The sequence below is a fragment of the Henckelia pumila genome, chromosome 4, assembly GCF_033568475.1.
Source record: "Henckelia pumila isolate YLH828 chromosome 4, ASM3356847v2, whole genome shotgun sequence".
NCBI classification, from domain to species: Eukaryota; Viridiplantae; Streptophyta; class Magnoliopsida; order Lamiales; family Gesneriaceae; genus Henckelia; species Henckelia pumila.
The window spans coordinates 223,592,037-223,610,060 of record NC_133123.1 but is presented as its reverse complement, the minus strand read 5'-3'; the positions used below and the strand labels follow the sequence as shown (position 1 = coordinate 223,610,060).

At 36.2% G+C, this 18,024-nt stretch overlaps 1 protein-coding gene across 1 annotated transcript; it reads right to left on the bottom strand.

Annotated features, from left to right (window-relative positions):
- Positions 1–9,218: 9,218 nt before the first annotated feature.
- LOC140863257 (rop guanine nucleotide exchange factor 5-like) lies at positions 9,219–12,428 on the bottom strand. The gene is made up of 7 exons (XM_073266556.1): positions 11,925–12,428; positions 11,291–11,407; positions 10,984–11,138; positions 10,796–10,870; positions 10,416–10,706; positions 9,988–10,344; positions 9,219–9,908 (listed from the first exon to the last, which is right to left on the bottom strand). Exons 1-7 carry the CDS (start codon positions 12,202–12,204, stop codon positions 9,396–9,398), a joined length of 1,788 nt encoding a protein of 595 aa, XP_073122657.1. The 5' UTR covers positions 12,205–12,428; the 3' UTR covers positions 9,219–9,395.
- Positions 12,429–18,024: the final 5,596 nt, after the last annotated feature.

The following is an 18,024-nucleotide window of genomic DNA, read 5'->3' as shown; positions in this document are numbered from 1 at the left end:
AACAATTTTTAAAAAAAATATTTTTGAAGTATTTTTTTATATTTAAAATATTATATGACTCTATTTATTTTTTTTAAAATTCGAAATCGTGGTCAATTTTTTGCACTTTTTCATCATTTCTTTAGTTAAAAAGTATCTTTCTATTTAAACAAAAATATCTTTTTTCGTTAAATTGATCATCTCAGATGAGTTAAGGTATTCAAATTGGACTAATCATCTTTCGTTTATTTATTGAATGAGATGAGATTTATTTTTGCCTATTTTTGTACTGCGGTTGATTTTTTTTTAATCAATTTAATTTAATTTTTGATCTCGATATAATAAAATCTTCTAATTTTCTTATTCGACAATGGGAATGTTTTTTACTTAATTCCTTAATTTGGGAATTCTTATTCTATTTGTATTATGCATTAATTCATCTCTGACTCATGAAATTTGAGTATTCATCGAGTTCTTTTTTAGTTTTAGTTTTATTTTTTATATTTTGATTCAATTGTTGTTTATGTCATTATTTTTAGTTACAAAAATTTGAAATTTTGATTTTTAGACGATGAAGCGATTGTATCGATATTTAATTAAAAATTTTATATATCTCTCTCCCCTGAATATTTTTCTAGGGCCTCTAATATTCTGGAGACGGCCCTGGCTGCCGTCCTTGATTTCCTGCAAAATTAGCCGCCTCCACTTCAAACAACTATTGTTCTTCTTGCAGATTCCCTTGTACTTGATTCACTGGCGCTGCTTTCATAAGTGCCACTTGGTGTGTCAGAGCGTCAATCTTTGCATTCAGGACCATTAAATTATCGACCTCTAAAACTCTAGCCTTCTTCTCTTTCTTTACATCTGGCCACCCAATATTACTCTCTGTCATATTACCAATGATCTCCCATGCATCAGCCGGTGTTTTCCCGAATAAGCTTTCATTAGCAACATCATCCAACATGGATCGAACAGACTGATCAGCCCCATTGTAGAAAGTCTAAGTCTGCTGGCTCTGAGTAAGATTATGTTGAGGACACATCCTCAACATCTTTTTAAATATGGTCCATGCCACATGAAGATATTCTCCCTCCTTTTGCTTGAATGATATGATGTCAAAGAATAATTTTGCCATCTTCGTAGGAGGAAAATACTTGTTCAAAAAAGTTTGAACAAGTTGGGTCCATGTAGTGATAGAACCCACATGAAAATCTTTCAGCCATTCCATTGCTTTGCCTTGCAGAGAGAATGGGAATCACCGCAGTCGCACTGCATCAGATGTTACCCCATTAGCCTTGAAAGTGTCGCAGATCGACAGAAACGCTCCAGATGAGCGTAGGGGTCTTCCACAGATGTGGCCCCAAATCTTTCTTGCAATTGAATCATCTGAATAATGGACGGCTTCAATTCAAAGTTATTCGCCTCGAAAGTAGGGCGAACATGCTAGATCCATAGCCTTCAGTAGGTGGACGAATCAAGTCTATAACAGTTCTGTTGTCCTCCATATCTTCCTCTGATTCAGATTTTGATTCTAGTTCAATATTGATATATCTCTTGGTCTTTCGGATCCTGCTGAGCGTGCGTTCGATCTCTAAATCAAGCGGTAGTAGCTCCTTCGATCGAATGCTATGCATGCACAACAAATAAAAAAAAATTAGTTGCTTGAATAGTCTTGATTTATTTATTTAAGCTTCTATTTATTGCCCTAATTTGAGATTAGAAACCCCAGGCCCCACACATTTCTTCCTCGGGAATTTCAGTCTGTAGCTCGTCCTCTTCTTGTTTCCTATGAGCCTCCTTCCTTCTTCTATGGAGTGTTCTCTCTATCTCTGAATCGTAGTGGAATTTTTCTTCAGAAGATTCTCCTGTAAGCATTAACAAACCCGCGAAGCACTGGGAGAAAGAATAGAAAATAAAAATATAAAACAAGAACACAAATAAACTAAACGCCTTTCCCGGCAACGGCGCCAAAATTTGAAATCGCTAAGTCGTGTCACGCCCAAATTACCCAACTCAAATCAGATAACAAAATATGCAGTAGTGTGAGTAGGGATCGTTCTCACGAGGAAAGTAAAATTTAAAAGTGTTCTTAAAAATAAAATAAAGGGGTTTTGAGATTTTTTGAATTAACTACTATGCAAGAATAAAAATAAGAAAGATCAATAAACTAACGGGACTTGGTATCGGTCGACCACACCCTTGAAATTATTCATTCGATCATCGATTCCCCAAAAATAATTAATTTACATTGAATATTCATCATTGGAAATTTAATTCATGTTTCACCTTAATTTTAGTTAACTAGACACCAGCGTTCTAAGTTAACCCTTAGCCCATAAATTAAACCAATACCAGCGATTAGATTTAAATCCACGGCAGCATTCAAATGAGTAAAACTATTGAATCTAGACAACACAAATACCAGCGATTGTATTTAATCTAGTCAATTGTTGTTCCTACGATTTAACAAATTCACCAGCGGAAAATATTAATCATAGTTGCTTCAAAAATCAGATGATTCATACAATTACGGATTTGAATTCTAATTTAGCAATAGATTGTATAGCAAAATCCTAAGGTGATCAATCCTAAAATCTCACATACAAGCATGACAATCAATCCAAAACAACTCTTGATACGCAATTTGGAATTAAACAATGAAAAATTCGAATCTCATGAATAAACAAAATCAAGGGTTCGTCTTCCTCAACCAAGTACTAAAACTTAACCATAAATATTCATGAATTCTACAGAAAAATTCATAAAATAAAATTAAATCTAAGAAAAAGAGAGAAGAAACCTAGCCGCCAATGTGTTTCTCTTGCTTAATTTCGTCCATAATTATTCTTGATAGATACAAATCGGAATATATAAGCCTAATAAAAGATTAAAATAATTAAAAATAGAGTTTCCTAATTTAAAAACTCCTTCCCGAATCTGCACGTCTCGCTCGCTCGATCGGTAGAAGTTAACCGATTGAGCGAGCCAATTTTTTTATGCTCCCTACTGTTTTCATTCTTCTTACGGCCGCTCGATCGGTAGAACATTGCGGATCAAGCGGGCGTCTTTTTATCAACCTTTTGTTCTTCAATTTCTCGGCATCACTCAATCGGTTGAAGTATGCAGATCGAGCGGCGCACTCTGCTCCACAAAAAACACAGCTGCGCGATAGCGCCTCTTCCAAGCTGCTGCTGCATCTTCAACTCCCCATCTTCAACTCTTCTATTTTTTCCAGTAAAATGCGACGTACTACACAATAAATCCGGGAGTATGTTATGCAGACATGATATATAAAATAAGAACAAAATGCTAAATTACAACATATAAATGCATGTATATTTATATACATAAAACTTAAATTTTTTTATAAAATTTTTAGTCTCTTAAAATTCTTAGACAATAATTTCAATAAAAATTTTATCTCAGTCATCCCCCAACCCGCCAACGCGCTCGAAAAATCTCTTTTTCTTCAAAAATTCATAACACTCAAAATACTCAAGTTAAAAGTCTTAAATAAATTTAAAATACATAAACATGACAAATAAAATTCATTTAACCCCTTAATTTATTTTATTATTATTTTGTTATATTTTAAATAATTAAATTTCCTAATTATGCATACGGTTTAGCGTAAAAAGGAAATTTAGGCGTTACAGTAGTGTTTATTAGTTTGTCTCTCGATGCCTTATTTATTAGTAGGTTAAATCAAAACATCGACAACCAGGTGGTCTGATGTAGAGCTTGGAGATTCCGGAATGGAAGCATGTGACGGCCTAGTATGCTATATACCATGGCGTCTTTGACTGAGCAGGGTTCTATCGATGATAGGTTTCCTATATCTGTCACTTGCATTTGTATTCATAACACTTGTATACTCCTACTTTCGTACTGGACGTTTTATGCTCACGTCCTCGGTTTTATTTTAGATACCCCATTTCATGGGACAGGGCTTAGGTTGGACAGGTCGGGTGGTACCGATCGCTGAGCTGCAAGGTGGAGTGTATTGTATCAGGTTTTGGTTATGGGATTTATTGCATTATGTTTTCGATGGGGTTGTATAATATTCTTAGTATCTTATTTGGGAACCGGTTGTTCTGCCGGTAGTATTTGAGATTGATAGTATAAGTTTCCGATGTTCCTTTTAATTATTCTTGTTTAATATAATTGTATGCTTAAGCTTTGTTAGTTAGTGATTCCGGGCTGAGTCACTATATTATTATTATCTATTTATTTTTCATTTAATTAAAATAATTACCAACTTTATTTTATAACGTCTAATTCGTAACGACAGTAAAATTAATTTAAAAGAATAAATTTATTTTAATATAATATTTAAAAAATTAAAAAATAATTGGTATTACATATATACCATACAAAAGTTTGACATTTATCCAATATAATTAATTTAATATTAAATTTTCATTCAACAACAAATGATAATACAACAATGCAAATTGTATTAATATTCACAATTAAACTAATTGTATATGTATTTAAAATTTACATATATTAAAAAATAAATAAAAAAACAAGAAAGAAAGAAAGAAAAGGCTACAAAATTAGGTTGGTATCAGCCCTCAGGTAATTGAGGTTTCTATGTGCGCAATGCTGACATGAAATAAAAAAACAAAATTTAAAAAGAAATCGGTGAAATTTTTGGGCACTAGTGTCTGATATTCCACGTGGCCAAATAAATGTTCTCCACAAGGTGGACATTTGGGGAGAAATATACACGTTGCTAGACGTCCTAATATTATAGTGTCCGACATTTCACGTGGTTGTTAGCAACATATTGTGTAAATATTCTTAGTGATATTATTGGATTTTATCCTTGTTTATCTTTTTTTTAAATTAGGAGTTTAGCTACTGTGTTCGTGCTTATCTAGTCGTGAATTGTGATAGGCTACTCATATTGTTGTATATATATATTACTCTTGTGAATAATAAAGATCATTCATTCTTAGACCTTAAATGGTATCAGAGTCCTTTGGCTCGCGCTCCTAAACCCTATATTCCATCTTCCTCGACCGCCGTCGTCACCCCCAACCGTCTCTCACTATCATCAACATGGATGCCCAAGTCTTGCTAAAACTCACTTCTAAAAATTATCCTATATGGAAGCTTCAGTTCCAATCTCTCCTTATTGGTTACGATCTGATGGGTTATTTCGATGGCTCCTAGCCATGACCGCCACCTACTGTTACCACCAATGCGATAACCAAACTCTGGGTTTGTCAAGATTAGTTGCTCTTCAACGCAATTATTTGTGACCTATCATCTACCTTGATTTTATTCATTGATACTTTTAACACATCTCTTGAATTCTGGACGACTCTTGCCAAGACTTTTGCCTCTCCAAGCCGGGGACGCATCTTACAACTCAAAGATCAGATTTCGAATCCTATCAAAGGATCGAAATCCATCATGGATTTCTTGCAAGGCATCAAAGTTACTGTTGATGCTCTAACCCTCACGGACATCACTATTGATTCTGAAGTTCTCACTATCAAGGTCCTCCATGGCCTTGATGAGAATTACAAGGAACTGTCGCACGCTATTCAAGCATGGGATACAACCATCTCCTTTGATAGACTCCATAAGTTTCGTAATCCAGATTCCATTTTAAGATAATGATATGTTAAACATAATTAAGGGTTAGTAATTAACCAATTCCAGGGCATAATTGGACTTCAGAATTACCAGATGGATCGCTGCATATAAAGGTAGTAGCCAAGTTCCACTTTACATGCTATGATATGACATATAATTTTAAATGTGGCAAAATATGATTAAGGAGTCCTTATTTGGTGAAAATAAGTGTAAAATCAGCTTCGAAACGTCCGAAAATGGTAGGAAATGTCCCGGGGGTCTCGGACAGTTCGGAGGCACCGAAATGAGTTCGGACCATCCGAACTCAAATACCAAGTTCGGACCATCCGAACCTGGGTTCGGAGGATCCGAACCCAGCACTTAGGAGGCTCCGAACTCAGCCAGTTCGGAGGCTCTGAACCCAGTTCGGAGGCTCCGAAATCCCCCAGACAGCAATGCTAGATGACTAATCCGCGATTTTTGACAAGTGTCGTACATGCAAGTTCGGAGGCTCCGAACTCCGATGGATTTTTGGCTATAAATAGGGCTCTTCGGAGTCATAATTTGAAATACGAATTCCCGAGGTTCCTTCTTCAGTTATATAGTGTGAGATATACACTTGAGGGCTCTATCGGTTATAATAGAGGTTCTGGAATAACCAAGGAGTGGTTATAGTCATCCGGTACTTGCGACTTCAAAGGGCTATCGACGGACGAAGGTATGGTTCGGGAATCTATTTAAGTTTTGGGAGTACTTATTATCTTAGTTAAGGCTTATAGAACTTTTGTAGTGATACGATAAATTTTTGAATATAGGCTTGGAACCTAGGATCCTACTATACTTGAACTAGCTTAGAGGTACGTACACATTGACTGAGATTGCCAGCGAGTATACATGTTTATATGTTGCATTTATTTGGCATTATTATATGGCATGAGATATGATTTATTGTTTTTCTTTATTCATATGTCATGTGCATATACACGTTGAGCCTATACCTTGTTATACCTGACTATAGAGCCGCTCAGCTCTATATTCGATAGTCTGTCACTGAGAGTACCACGACGGCGGGGACATTTATGTCTGACTACTCTGGTGTACTTGACGAGTGTGGTTGCACCCAGAGGTTGATCCGTGCGGTGGCAGCACTCATGTGGCGCCGGTTCTGAGCATGACTTTTCAGATGACCCTTTACCAGTCATCATGTTGCATGCATCATATTTATACGTGTACTCATGTTTATGTACTGGGCGTTAGCGCTCACGTCCTAGTTGTTATCTTGGACACCCTATTCCATGAGGCAGGTCGCAGGATGGACGGGACTGGTGGATCAAGGCAGGATTAGGGAGCAGGCCTTGTGGAGTTAATTATACAGCAGGATTTCATATAGCTGTATAATGTTTACTTTTAAGTATTTCGATTTTGTTGTATCACTACTGATGAATAAGCTTGACACTTTTATACTAAGCTGATATGTAAATTATGGTTATGTTTCCGCACGTTTTTACTCTGTTAGGTATTTTGCTGTATTAAGTTTAATGCATGCTATTAGTTGCCAGTTAGTAGGTGATTCAATGCAGGGTCACTACAATAAGAAGCTTCTTATCTTTGAGGCACAACTCGCTGCTACTACGTCTGTTTCTTCATCCACGCCTTCCACTGCCTATAATGCCTCTCGCTCCAGCCGTCACTCTACGAATAGCTCACCCTCGGGCCCTCCTCGTTCCCATAACCGGCCACGGGGTAAGGATCCTCATGCACCCTACATGGCCCAACCACGCCCGACATCCCCTACCTTTACCTCGCGCCCTTATCTAGGCCGCTGTCAGCTTTGTGGTATCACTGGACATCCGCCAAATGTTGTCATTCCTATCATGACCTCCCTTGGGCTCCTCACTCATCGCACCCCCCGTCCCGGCCAGGCATACTCCTCCTCATGCTCACACTGTCGTTGTTCCTTCGGCCACATTGCCTTCCTCTAAATGGCTGCTAGACACTGGTGCTTCTCATCATGTCACTACAGATCCTGTCAATCTGTCTCTCCACACTCCCTATGATGGTTCGGACTCCATTTTTGTTGGCAATGGCACTGGTTTGTCTATCACAAACACTGGCACTCTCACATTACCCTCGTCTACTCATTCGTTCGCACTTTATGCGTTTCTACTATGTGCAAAAATGTAATCTCGGTTTCTCAAATATGTTGTACTCACGATGTTTTTGTTACCTTTTTCTCCTCTTCTTTCCAAGTGAAGGATCTGCGAACGGGGTAATTCTTCTCACGGGGCCGAATCTCATTTCGATATACCGTAAATTACTAATATATTTTAGTTTTCTTGTCTCAAGGGAAAAGGAACAATTATGTATGTAGCATTCACCTATATGACTAAGGTAGGAATAGACCCTCATCCATGCACGCAATATTATGAATTGTAATTGATGATGTGTATACCATAGATATTAGCCTCTCTAAAACAAGACTGCTAGAAGATCACGTGATCATCTGAATTCAAAACAAAATATATATATATATATATATATATATATATATATATATATATAAATCTATGTCAAAACAGTGTTGTTTCGCATGCACAGCAAGTGGTGTTGTTTTCCTCCCATTGCAGAGGATCTATATCCATTTATGTGGGCCAATTAAATATTATATATTCAATTCTCATTCAAAAGATTTTTAAAAAAAAATTCTTAAACAATTTTATTTTCTTTTCAATTATTTTTAAATCAAAATAAACTCTATGCACTGTGAATATTATCAGCTTACAAATATTAAGGAGGATTGACTTGCATATAGGAGAAAATGTTGAGGTGATGCTAGTTGAGCAATAGAGAGACATTTGGCTGAAAAGTGAAGAAGCCAGAAAGACCTTTACATGAATTTTACTAAGCATAATAATATTATTCAAGGAGCCGGTTCAATTTATTTTACACTTTTTATCTTATTAAGAAAACTTAATAGTTAAAAAAAACGTTGATAACAAGCTAAAATTAGAGATAAGATATTGAACTAAAGAACTCTAAAATAATAATAACTAAGCTCCACACTTGTATCTTACAGGCATATCAGCAAGATCACATGATCTCTTTGGGATAGTTAAGAGTACAAATTAAAAACTTGTAGGATTCTGTCCCAGTTTCTGAAATTGATCACCACAAAGACCGCAGCATTCATATATTGTGCTGCTGATATGATGCACGTGGAATCAACTTCATGATCACTTCCATGTCTAGACTTGAACTCGGGCACCCGCCAGCTGCAAGTACTCCGATTGCATCCAATTAACGATTCTCTTCTGTTTTTTGCATGAACATAGTGTTGTGTTACTACTGTGTTTTCTAGTCATTTTTGGAGTTCATCTATAGCTGACTGAAAATGGATTGTTTGAAGTGGGATAGCACTGTGAAAAACCACAAGTTTCTATCGGTGCAATTGCGAATTGGAAAATAATTTTGCAAAAGCATTAATTGTACAATTAAGTGGAAATGCAACAACAGTGTTATGTTTCATGTCTAATTCTGTATTCTCTCAAAAAAAAAAAGTCTAATTCTGTATGCAAGAACATGAAACTTTGGTATACACCTTTAACAATCCTTGACCGCCCAAACAGCACCATATGTGCACAAAGGACAGGATAAGAACATAAGAATCTTGAATTCATTTGAAGTGGTTACACAACAAGATAGTAGTGTAACAGACAAATTGATAAAAATCAATAGAATTAAGGTTTAATGGCAAACGTCTCATTCCCATAAAATTCTCTAAAAAAACCATTTTTTTCTTACATGTTCTTCCTCTTTCTCCACGAAGTTTAACGATCTATTTGTCTTGACTTCGACTCAGTTTGGATTGAACAAGAATCCTTCTGTTCCATGCTGAGACGAGATGCTGCAATTCCATCAGTATATCTACTCGAACCAGAATCCAAGCCACCTTCTAAAACATTGCCACAAGTTTTCACTTTTACCTCGCCACCAAGATAGTTTGTCAAGACTCGTCTAACCCCCATACCACGACGTGGAGGTCTGTTGCAATATCCACCTAGAAATGGTGTTCTCTCCTGTCCTCTAGCAGGGCTAATTAGAGCAGGAGAAAAGCTGGGAATTGTGAATGATGTCCGGTAAGGGGTGCCCGAGACAGGCACAGAATATGGGATTGACACCTTCTTGTGAGAAATTACGCTCACTCTAGGCACCGACGAGAGCTTATCGGAATGCTTAGTCAAGTCATCTACATACAGTAGATCGTCAATACGTGCCACAATACTAAAAGCCAAACTTTCCAAGACCCTTGAGTAGCTCTCTAGGATGGACTTCCCGACATCCTGAAAAGTCAAGGAAAATAATTAAGCATATCAGGAAAAACAAAATTTGTTTCCAGGACAATTTTGTGTGGATTTAGACCTTGTTGAACTGTATTTTCATTGCATCTAATGTAGTTTGTGTAAGTCCAGGGAACCGTTGTTTCAGGCAAAGCAGGAGGCTTTCGGCTCTTTCAGCAAGTAGTTCTCTTTTATCTCCATCTACCATGAGATCTTTGACAATCTCCCAAGATGATTTGGCAGCAGAACGAGTTGGATGAGTAGCGGTTTTCGAGTGGAGTCTTCGACGCCAGACATAGATTGAAGCCTCGACTCGATTTGCAATCTCCAAAACGCAATGTTCGGAGGACATGTCAAGACAATCAAGCAAGCATTCTGAGGAGAAGTGTTCGGAAGTGATGTAGCGGTATATGACATCCCCAAGGCATGCTCTCCCGTTCTATAATATGTCAATACTTTTTCAGCAATAGTTTATATCTCACTACTAATTGATGAATAAAAAAATTAAACCTTTGGAAGAGTGTCGAAATATGACTCGGGGATTTCCATTTCAGCCAGTGCAATGCTGTTGATAGACATAGCAGCTTTAAGAATCTGACTCCCGCATTCACGCTTGGAATTTAGCTGCTTTCTTGATTCCTCAGGGAAACCGCCAGTAGGTACACGCGGCACAGGCAACCACCACTTCTCCTCCTGCCTCGGAACAACTTTTCGAAAAGATGCTGATCCATCAGCCTCTGGTGCTGATACACCTTGATCAATGTACCAAAATTCTGTATTTGTGAAACTGTCCAGCATATCCTACAACACCAAGGAAAGAAAATGAAACCAGATTTATGCTCACTCCACTCCAGCAGTGAAGGGACCAAAGGTTAGACTTAAATACTTACAAGTAGCATGTTGTCAAGTTTGCGAAGAGCAGGGAGATTAAGTAATAGATCTGATCTGGGTCGACAAGTCATCACCTGAAGAGGGGGGGGGGAGCAAATCGAGGGTAAAACCAAGAATATTTTACAAAAAGTATTACTGCAAACATTTGAAGTACAAAACCAACGAGAATGCTTCAAGAGGGAGTTACCTCGAGCTTTTTTCCATCAGGAAATGTTTGCCACGAGGGTATCATTTCGACGATATGATCACTCACACCAAGCAAACACTCCATCTCCCTTTTCCACATTGTTTTCTTTTCGGAAGAAATTGGTTCCAATCTCCACAATTGCCCAAACACAGTAGCTAAATGACAAGACAACATGTAATGAACCGCTAGCAGCACAATTGCCAATACTACTCTAAGCAAAAGTGAAGATACACTTTTCGAATTCTTGATACTAATTGAGACAGGGAAAACCAAATGTTCAACAAAACGCAAGGGGATAGATCTTTACCACATAAATTGGTAATGGCATTTGAAATGGCCAATGCTGGGCAAACCCCTTGACCACTTCCAGACATGTCTTCACCAAGCAACAATTTTGCGAAACGCTCTTTCATCATCTCAATTTCTGCAGAATTAAAGATTGGCTCTAGTGAATAAATTGTTAAAACACATTTCAAATTTTATACTTTGGTGAATAAGTTCAATTCCAACCTAAGTTCAGAATTACGACACATACGAAATATGTTTCAAATTCATGCATTTTTGCATACAAATGCTGTCAGAGACATTGAATAGCATAGGAAGTACATGAAGCACAATACCAGTAATATCTCATAGTTTACACTCACACACACGAACAAAATAAAAACAAACAAAACACATCAAGACAAATCGAAACACAACCGGAGGAACCAAACTTTATCAGTAAAACCTATATAAAAGTGAAGGTCAGGGGAAATATCAAATATCTACGCAAATAAAAGTGAAAATTTCTGTTATCATATATAAAATTGAGAATTCCAAATGCACCTGAACACAATCAATCAGGTGATTTTATTGTTCTTTTCCTCAAATCAAACATAATTAAGCACCTCAAACAGAAATACATGGGGAGATGGTGGAGTTTAAATATAATCAATGACCTGAAAACTTTGAACTCTCCTTCTTCACCAAAGATTCGTCATCTGCACAAACACACTTAGCATCCGAATTGGGCTTGCTTTCTTCTTCAAAAGCACCCTTCTTCAAAAACTTTCCACCAACCAGAGCTTTCCCAATAGGCCAACCCAACTTAGCTGAAGAAGAAGTAACAGAACTCGATCTGCTGTCACTACTCGTGCTCTTTCTTGATTCAGTCACCGAGTCACTGCTAAATGACTCAGACCCATCTTTTTTCTTACTCTTCCCAGCTACACAATCCATCTAAACACCACCAAAAGTGCCAACAAGAAGAAGAAACTACCACTCCTTCTCAAGAAACAAATGCCATTGAAGCTAGCTCACTTTCCAAAGCTCAAAAAAGGTAGGAAAAGATGGGATCTTTAAACTTGGATCCACTCCCTCACATGCTGCTGGATAAGAAATCCCATCTCTCTAGCTGCATGCGTACAACAGATTTGAAATTCGAAGTTTAAAGGTTGCTGTAAAAAGGGCCAACGCCTAACGTTAATATTTGCAATTCTCGTCTGCCTGTCTTATTCAAAATTATGTTTTTTATAATTGAAAAAGGGGACTTCGTAGACGTAGGGGGGACGGATCGGCCTATGCTGGGTGAGTTTACGATTTTGCCCTTCGTTTATTGAAGCTAAATCAGACAAATAATTAATATGGACATCGGAATAATCAATTGATTATTTCGAATTAGGGGGACGCTTGCGCTACCCCCATCAAATCTCGTGAGCAATAAAACTTTCAGACATTACTAGCCGTCACACGAATATACGAGCGAATTGTTATGAATTTAATTTTTTCTATCAACAATTTTTTGTATTGAGTTTGTCGTATAAGATTTATTTAGTTAGTGTTTTGTAGAGCTTTTAGGAAGTATTTCACAATTTTTTTTTCACAAAATTTTAAAATTTTGTAAAATTTTGTTAAAAAAAAGCTTAAAAGTACTTTCTAAAAGCTCTCTCAAACACTACCTTAATGTGTTTTATCCGATTGATGCCATTAGTAAGAGATTGTAGTAAGCTTGAAGGTTTACTCAATAGGCATGTGAAAAGTATCACCGTGAATTCTAGCTATGAGGAAAAAAAATAATTAAAGATTTATAATTTTTACGAGTCCTATTTTAAAATTAAATTGTTAAGATATCAATATAAAATAAGGAGTTTAAAGATGTTGATATGATCAATATGTTTTAAAAAGAAATGTATTGTACAATGAAAATTATGCAAATAAATATTGTCAAGAATATTTTTGAATCTGTGTCTTTGTATTTTGTGATGGTATAGGTTTACATGGGTATATATTTTGGACTTGTCAAATATTAATATAAGTTTTTTTAAAGAAATTTTTTTAAAGAAATATTGATTTTATTATTATTATTATTATTATTATTATTATTATTATTATTATTATTAAGTATCTGACGTGGAAAAAATCATGATGAAAAATCATGAGAAAAACTAACAATAGTAGACTATCCTCTTACCTAGAGTCGTCAAGTTGGGTTAGGTCCGTCGGATCGGCCCGGCCTGCCAAACAATTTAAGTAGATTGTGTTAAATTTTTTTCAACCCAACAAAAGGTGGGCCTAGATGGGCCAACCCGCCTAGGTCCGCGACCCGCGCGGGTTGGTCCGTTGCGGGTCTGAGTTGGCCCGCGGGTCTGGAGAATTAATAATTTATTTTTGTTTTTATTGTTATATATGTATTTTTTAATAAAAGTTGTGAATTTTTTTTGTATTAATTACTTTATATAAAATTTACACACATGAAATCAATAATTAAATTTTTTATTAATATTTTTCTATTAATATTTATTTATGAAATGATATTTATAATTAATTATAATATTTTTTATTTTTTTTATTTGTCGTGATCCAATCCGCGGGCCGACCCACCTAACCGCAACCCACCTTGGGTTGGGTTGGGTTGAGGATTTTCAGCCCGCCAAGATGATGAGTTCGGCCCGCCAAAAGATGGGTTTTTGGTGGGCCGGCCCGCCCTACCATAGGTTGGCCCGTTTGACAGCTCTACTCTGACCTCTCCGTTCCTTCGGTTTACATTTTTGTTTATATTTTTACAAAGATTATATAAATAATTGAAAAAAAACAAATTTTGCAAACAAATTTCTCATTTTATCGTTATTTATTACATTTAAAAAAAGAAAATCTATATATTTGAAACAGAAAGAATATCCTTGTTGTGAAAAAGTAAAAATTTATGGTAAAAAGTAAAAACTTCAAAACTCAAAATATATCAAACTCTACATTTTATAATATTTTTCTCTCAACTCAATTGTATTTTTCATCACAAATAAAGACTTATTTATAGATCCACATTTGAGATTGGTCCAAAAATTAATATATCATCATCTACATCATCACACACTAATTTTCCACATTTTACAACTCAATATTCAACATTCAACATTCAATATTCAATATTCAACATAATAATAATAATATATTTTTCAACACTCCCCCTTGTGATGATGATCGTGATATGATGACTGTCTTCATTACGTGTTTTATACTGCCTCGTTAAAAACCTTACTAGAAAAAACACAGTGGGATAAAAACCATAGTAAGGAAAAAAGAGTGCAGCCACGTAAACTCCCCCTCATGTTAACATGAGTGATTCTTCACATATTTCGTAGATTGCGCATCCCAATGTTGTATATATGTTTTCTGAATATCGTCGTGGAAAGTGCCTTTGTGAAGAGATCTGATGAGTTCTCACTTGATTGAATGTAACAGATATCAATATCTTTATTCTTCTCAAGCTCTTGAGTGTAGGCAAAAAATTTTGGGGGGATATGTTTGGTTCTGTCACTTTTGATATATCCTTCTTTTATTTGAGCAATACATGCAGCATTATCTTCATATAGTGTCACAGGCTTCTTGTCTACTGTCAATCCACACGATATTTGAATATGTTTGGTCATTGACTTTAACCATACACATTCACGACTTGCTTCATGTAATGCAATAATCTCGGCGTGATTTGATGAAGTTGTTAACGCCAAGAAATTGCGGTGCCTCCACGAGTAAATACATATCCGGTTTGGGAACGTGCCTTATGTGGATCAGATAAATATCCAGCATCAGCATAACCAATGATACTTTGATTGGTGTCTTCTGAGTACAAAAGTCCCAAATCTGTCGTTCCTCGTAGATAACGGAATATATGTTTAATTCCGTTCCAGTGCCTCTTTGTTGGATATGAACTGAATCTTGCCAATAAATTTACAGCAAAAGATATATCAAGTCTAGTGCAATTTGCAAGATATATAAGTGTACCAATGGCACTTAGATATGATACTTCTGGACCAAGAATAACTTCATCATCTTCACATGGACGGAATGGATTCTTTTCTATGTTTAATGATCTTACAACCATTGTAATACTTAATGGATTTGATTTATCCATATTAAAACGTTTAAGGATCTTTTCTGTATAATTTGTCTGGTGAACAAAAATTCCACATTCTTTTTGTTCTATTTGCAAACCCAGACAGTACTTGATTTTTTCAAGATCCTTTATTTCGAATTCTTCCTACAAGTACATCATAACTTTTTGAATTTCTTTATTCGTTCCAATGATATTTAAATCATCAACATATACAGCAATAATTACGCATCTGGATGTTGTTTTCTTGATGAAAACACAAGGGCATATTGGATCATTTGCATATCCCTTTTTCATCAAGTGCTCACTTAGCCGATTATACCACATTCGACCGGATTGCTTTAACCCATATAATGATCTTTGCAATTTTACAGAATAAAATTCTCTGGGTTTTGAACTTTGTGCTTCAGGCATCTTAAATTCTTCAGGGATTTTCATGTATATATCACTATCAAGTGATCCGTATAAGTAAGCTGTAACAACATCCATAAGACACATTTCCAAATTTTCAGACACTGCCAAACTAATCAAATATCGAAACATAATTACATCCATAACAGGAGAATACGTTTCTTCAAAATCAATTTCAAGCCTTTGAGAAAAATCTTGTGCAACAAGTCTAGCTTTATATCTGACTATTTAATTTTTCTCATTTCGCTTTCGAATAAAAACTCATTTGTATCCAACAGGTTTTACACCTTCAGGTGTGAGGACTATAGGTCCAAAACCATTACATTTATTCAACGAATCCAATTCAACCTAGATGACATCTTTCCATTTGGCCCAATCATGACGAGTTTTACATTCACCAAAAGATTTTGGTTCATGATCCTCATTTTCATTTATGATGTCACAAGCCACATTAGAATAAAATATCTCATCAATATCTTCTATGTCTTTTCGGTTTCATATTTTTTCAGTATTAATATAATTGATAGAGATTTCACGATTCTCGTTAGTTTGTGGTTCTGACAGAACATTTTCATCATCAGGTGTTTCTTCTGGAACACCATTTTCTATTTTATGATCATCGTGCTTCTCTATGCCTTTTCTTTTCCGAGGATTTTTATCCTTGGAACCGACTGGCCTTCCACGCTTCAAGAGTTTTATGACATCATGAGTGTCTTAAATTTTTTCTTTGGAATTTCAATTCAAGCAGGAGCATTTACAGCATGTATATATGATTTTGTTATCTCTTTTGTGTCTGCAAATGCATCTGGCATTTGATTTGCAATTCTTTGCAAGTGCACAATTTGTTGTACATCTTTCTCACATTGTTTGGTCCTTGGATCCAAATGTAACAATGATGGTACATACCATGTGATTTCTTTTTCGATGTGTTTCTTTTCTCCCCCTAACATTGGGAAGATATCTTCATTAAAATGGCAATCAGCAAAGCGTGCTGTAAACACATCACCTGTCTGAGGCTCAAGATATCGAATGATTGATGGACTATCATAATCGATATAAATACCGATTTTTCTTTGAGGACCCATTTTTTTGTTGGAAAACGCGTCGCTCAGATCAATCAGGATAGATACCCGGTGAAGCGGAAGTTTAAAATTTTAAATATGGAACGATTCCATAGTGTGGGTATCAAACCTTCAACGATTAAATTATGTGTGTGTGTAAAAATTAAATAACTGTTATATAATTTTTACCTTCAATCTCGAATCGAGATTTATGGACACCACACAGATTTCTCTGCGCTTCTTGTATCTCCCTGGAACTGATGATCGAACGTTTCTTCAATCAGGTCCACGAATAGAGGTTTAATCCCTCTGATAGATTGCACTAGAAAATCTATCAGAAGTTTTCTACGAAGAGAATAACGAATTTGATTCGCTATTTCAGACTGCAATTCAAAATCACAGACCGGAATTTCTCAGGCAGAGAAAGGGAAGGGGCGGCCGAACTGAGAGGGGAGGCTAGGGTTTTTCGAAAAAATCCTGTCTCAATTATGACCTGTTGTGTGTAATTTCTGTACTGCAATAACTTATTTATAATGCAGGCCACTAACAGCTTAGGGCCCATTAGTCATAAGTTCAGGCCCGACAAACAAAGACCGCATGTTCAGAAATTAATATAAAATTAATCGTGACTCCGATTGATGAACCAATTTCACCAATGTGCACAGAAACCATTTCTCCACCTTTTAAAGTCAAGATAAATTTTTCTGAATCCGAATTCAGTGGTTTCCAAAAATGTCCATTCCTATGTCATTTTAGGAAATCCTACTCCCTTACTCTTAATTAAGAAGTCCAACTTCTTTGTTCATTAAATTTAACTCTTTAAATTCAATTATCTCAACGGGGATTAAAAATCCATTACTCTGTGTGACCCTCAATGGTTCAGGGATACAGCTAGCCGTGGGCTCACAACTCCTTGTGACTCGGAACAACGATTTCCGACTTGCCCATCGAATCATGGTAAAGCGCCTAGCAACATCGCCCCATGATTCCCTAGGTATCACTGATAGTGCCTACAAGAACCAGTAGATTTTGGTTAGCGTACAGTACGGTCCCTTCATCCATATATCCCGATCGAATCAACAACCATTGGTATATCAAGAGTCGCTCGAGATTCGATAACTATGCAGTACATCTTGAAGATCAAATTAGTGACATCGCATGTGCTACTAAGAAACCATTTCTTAAATCACATCAAGT

Bases quoted from the DNA above. Each gene is read 5' to 3' on its own strand.
- LOC140863257 (XM_073266556.1), bottom strand. From the start codon at position 12,204: ATGGATTGTGTAGCTGGGAAGAGTAAGAAAAAAGATGGGTCTGAGTCA. The intron at 11,408-11,924 runs GTCATTGATTAT...TTAATTCTGCAG, and splicing joins GGAGAGTTCAAAGTTTTCAG to AAATTGAGATGATGAAAGAG. The intron at 10,345-10,415 runs GTTTAATTTTTT...GACATATTATAG, and splicing joins ATTTCGACACTCTTCCAAAG to AACGGGAGAGCATGCCTTGG.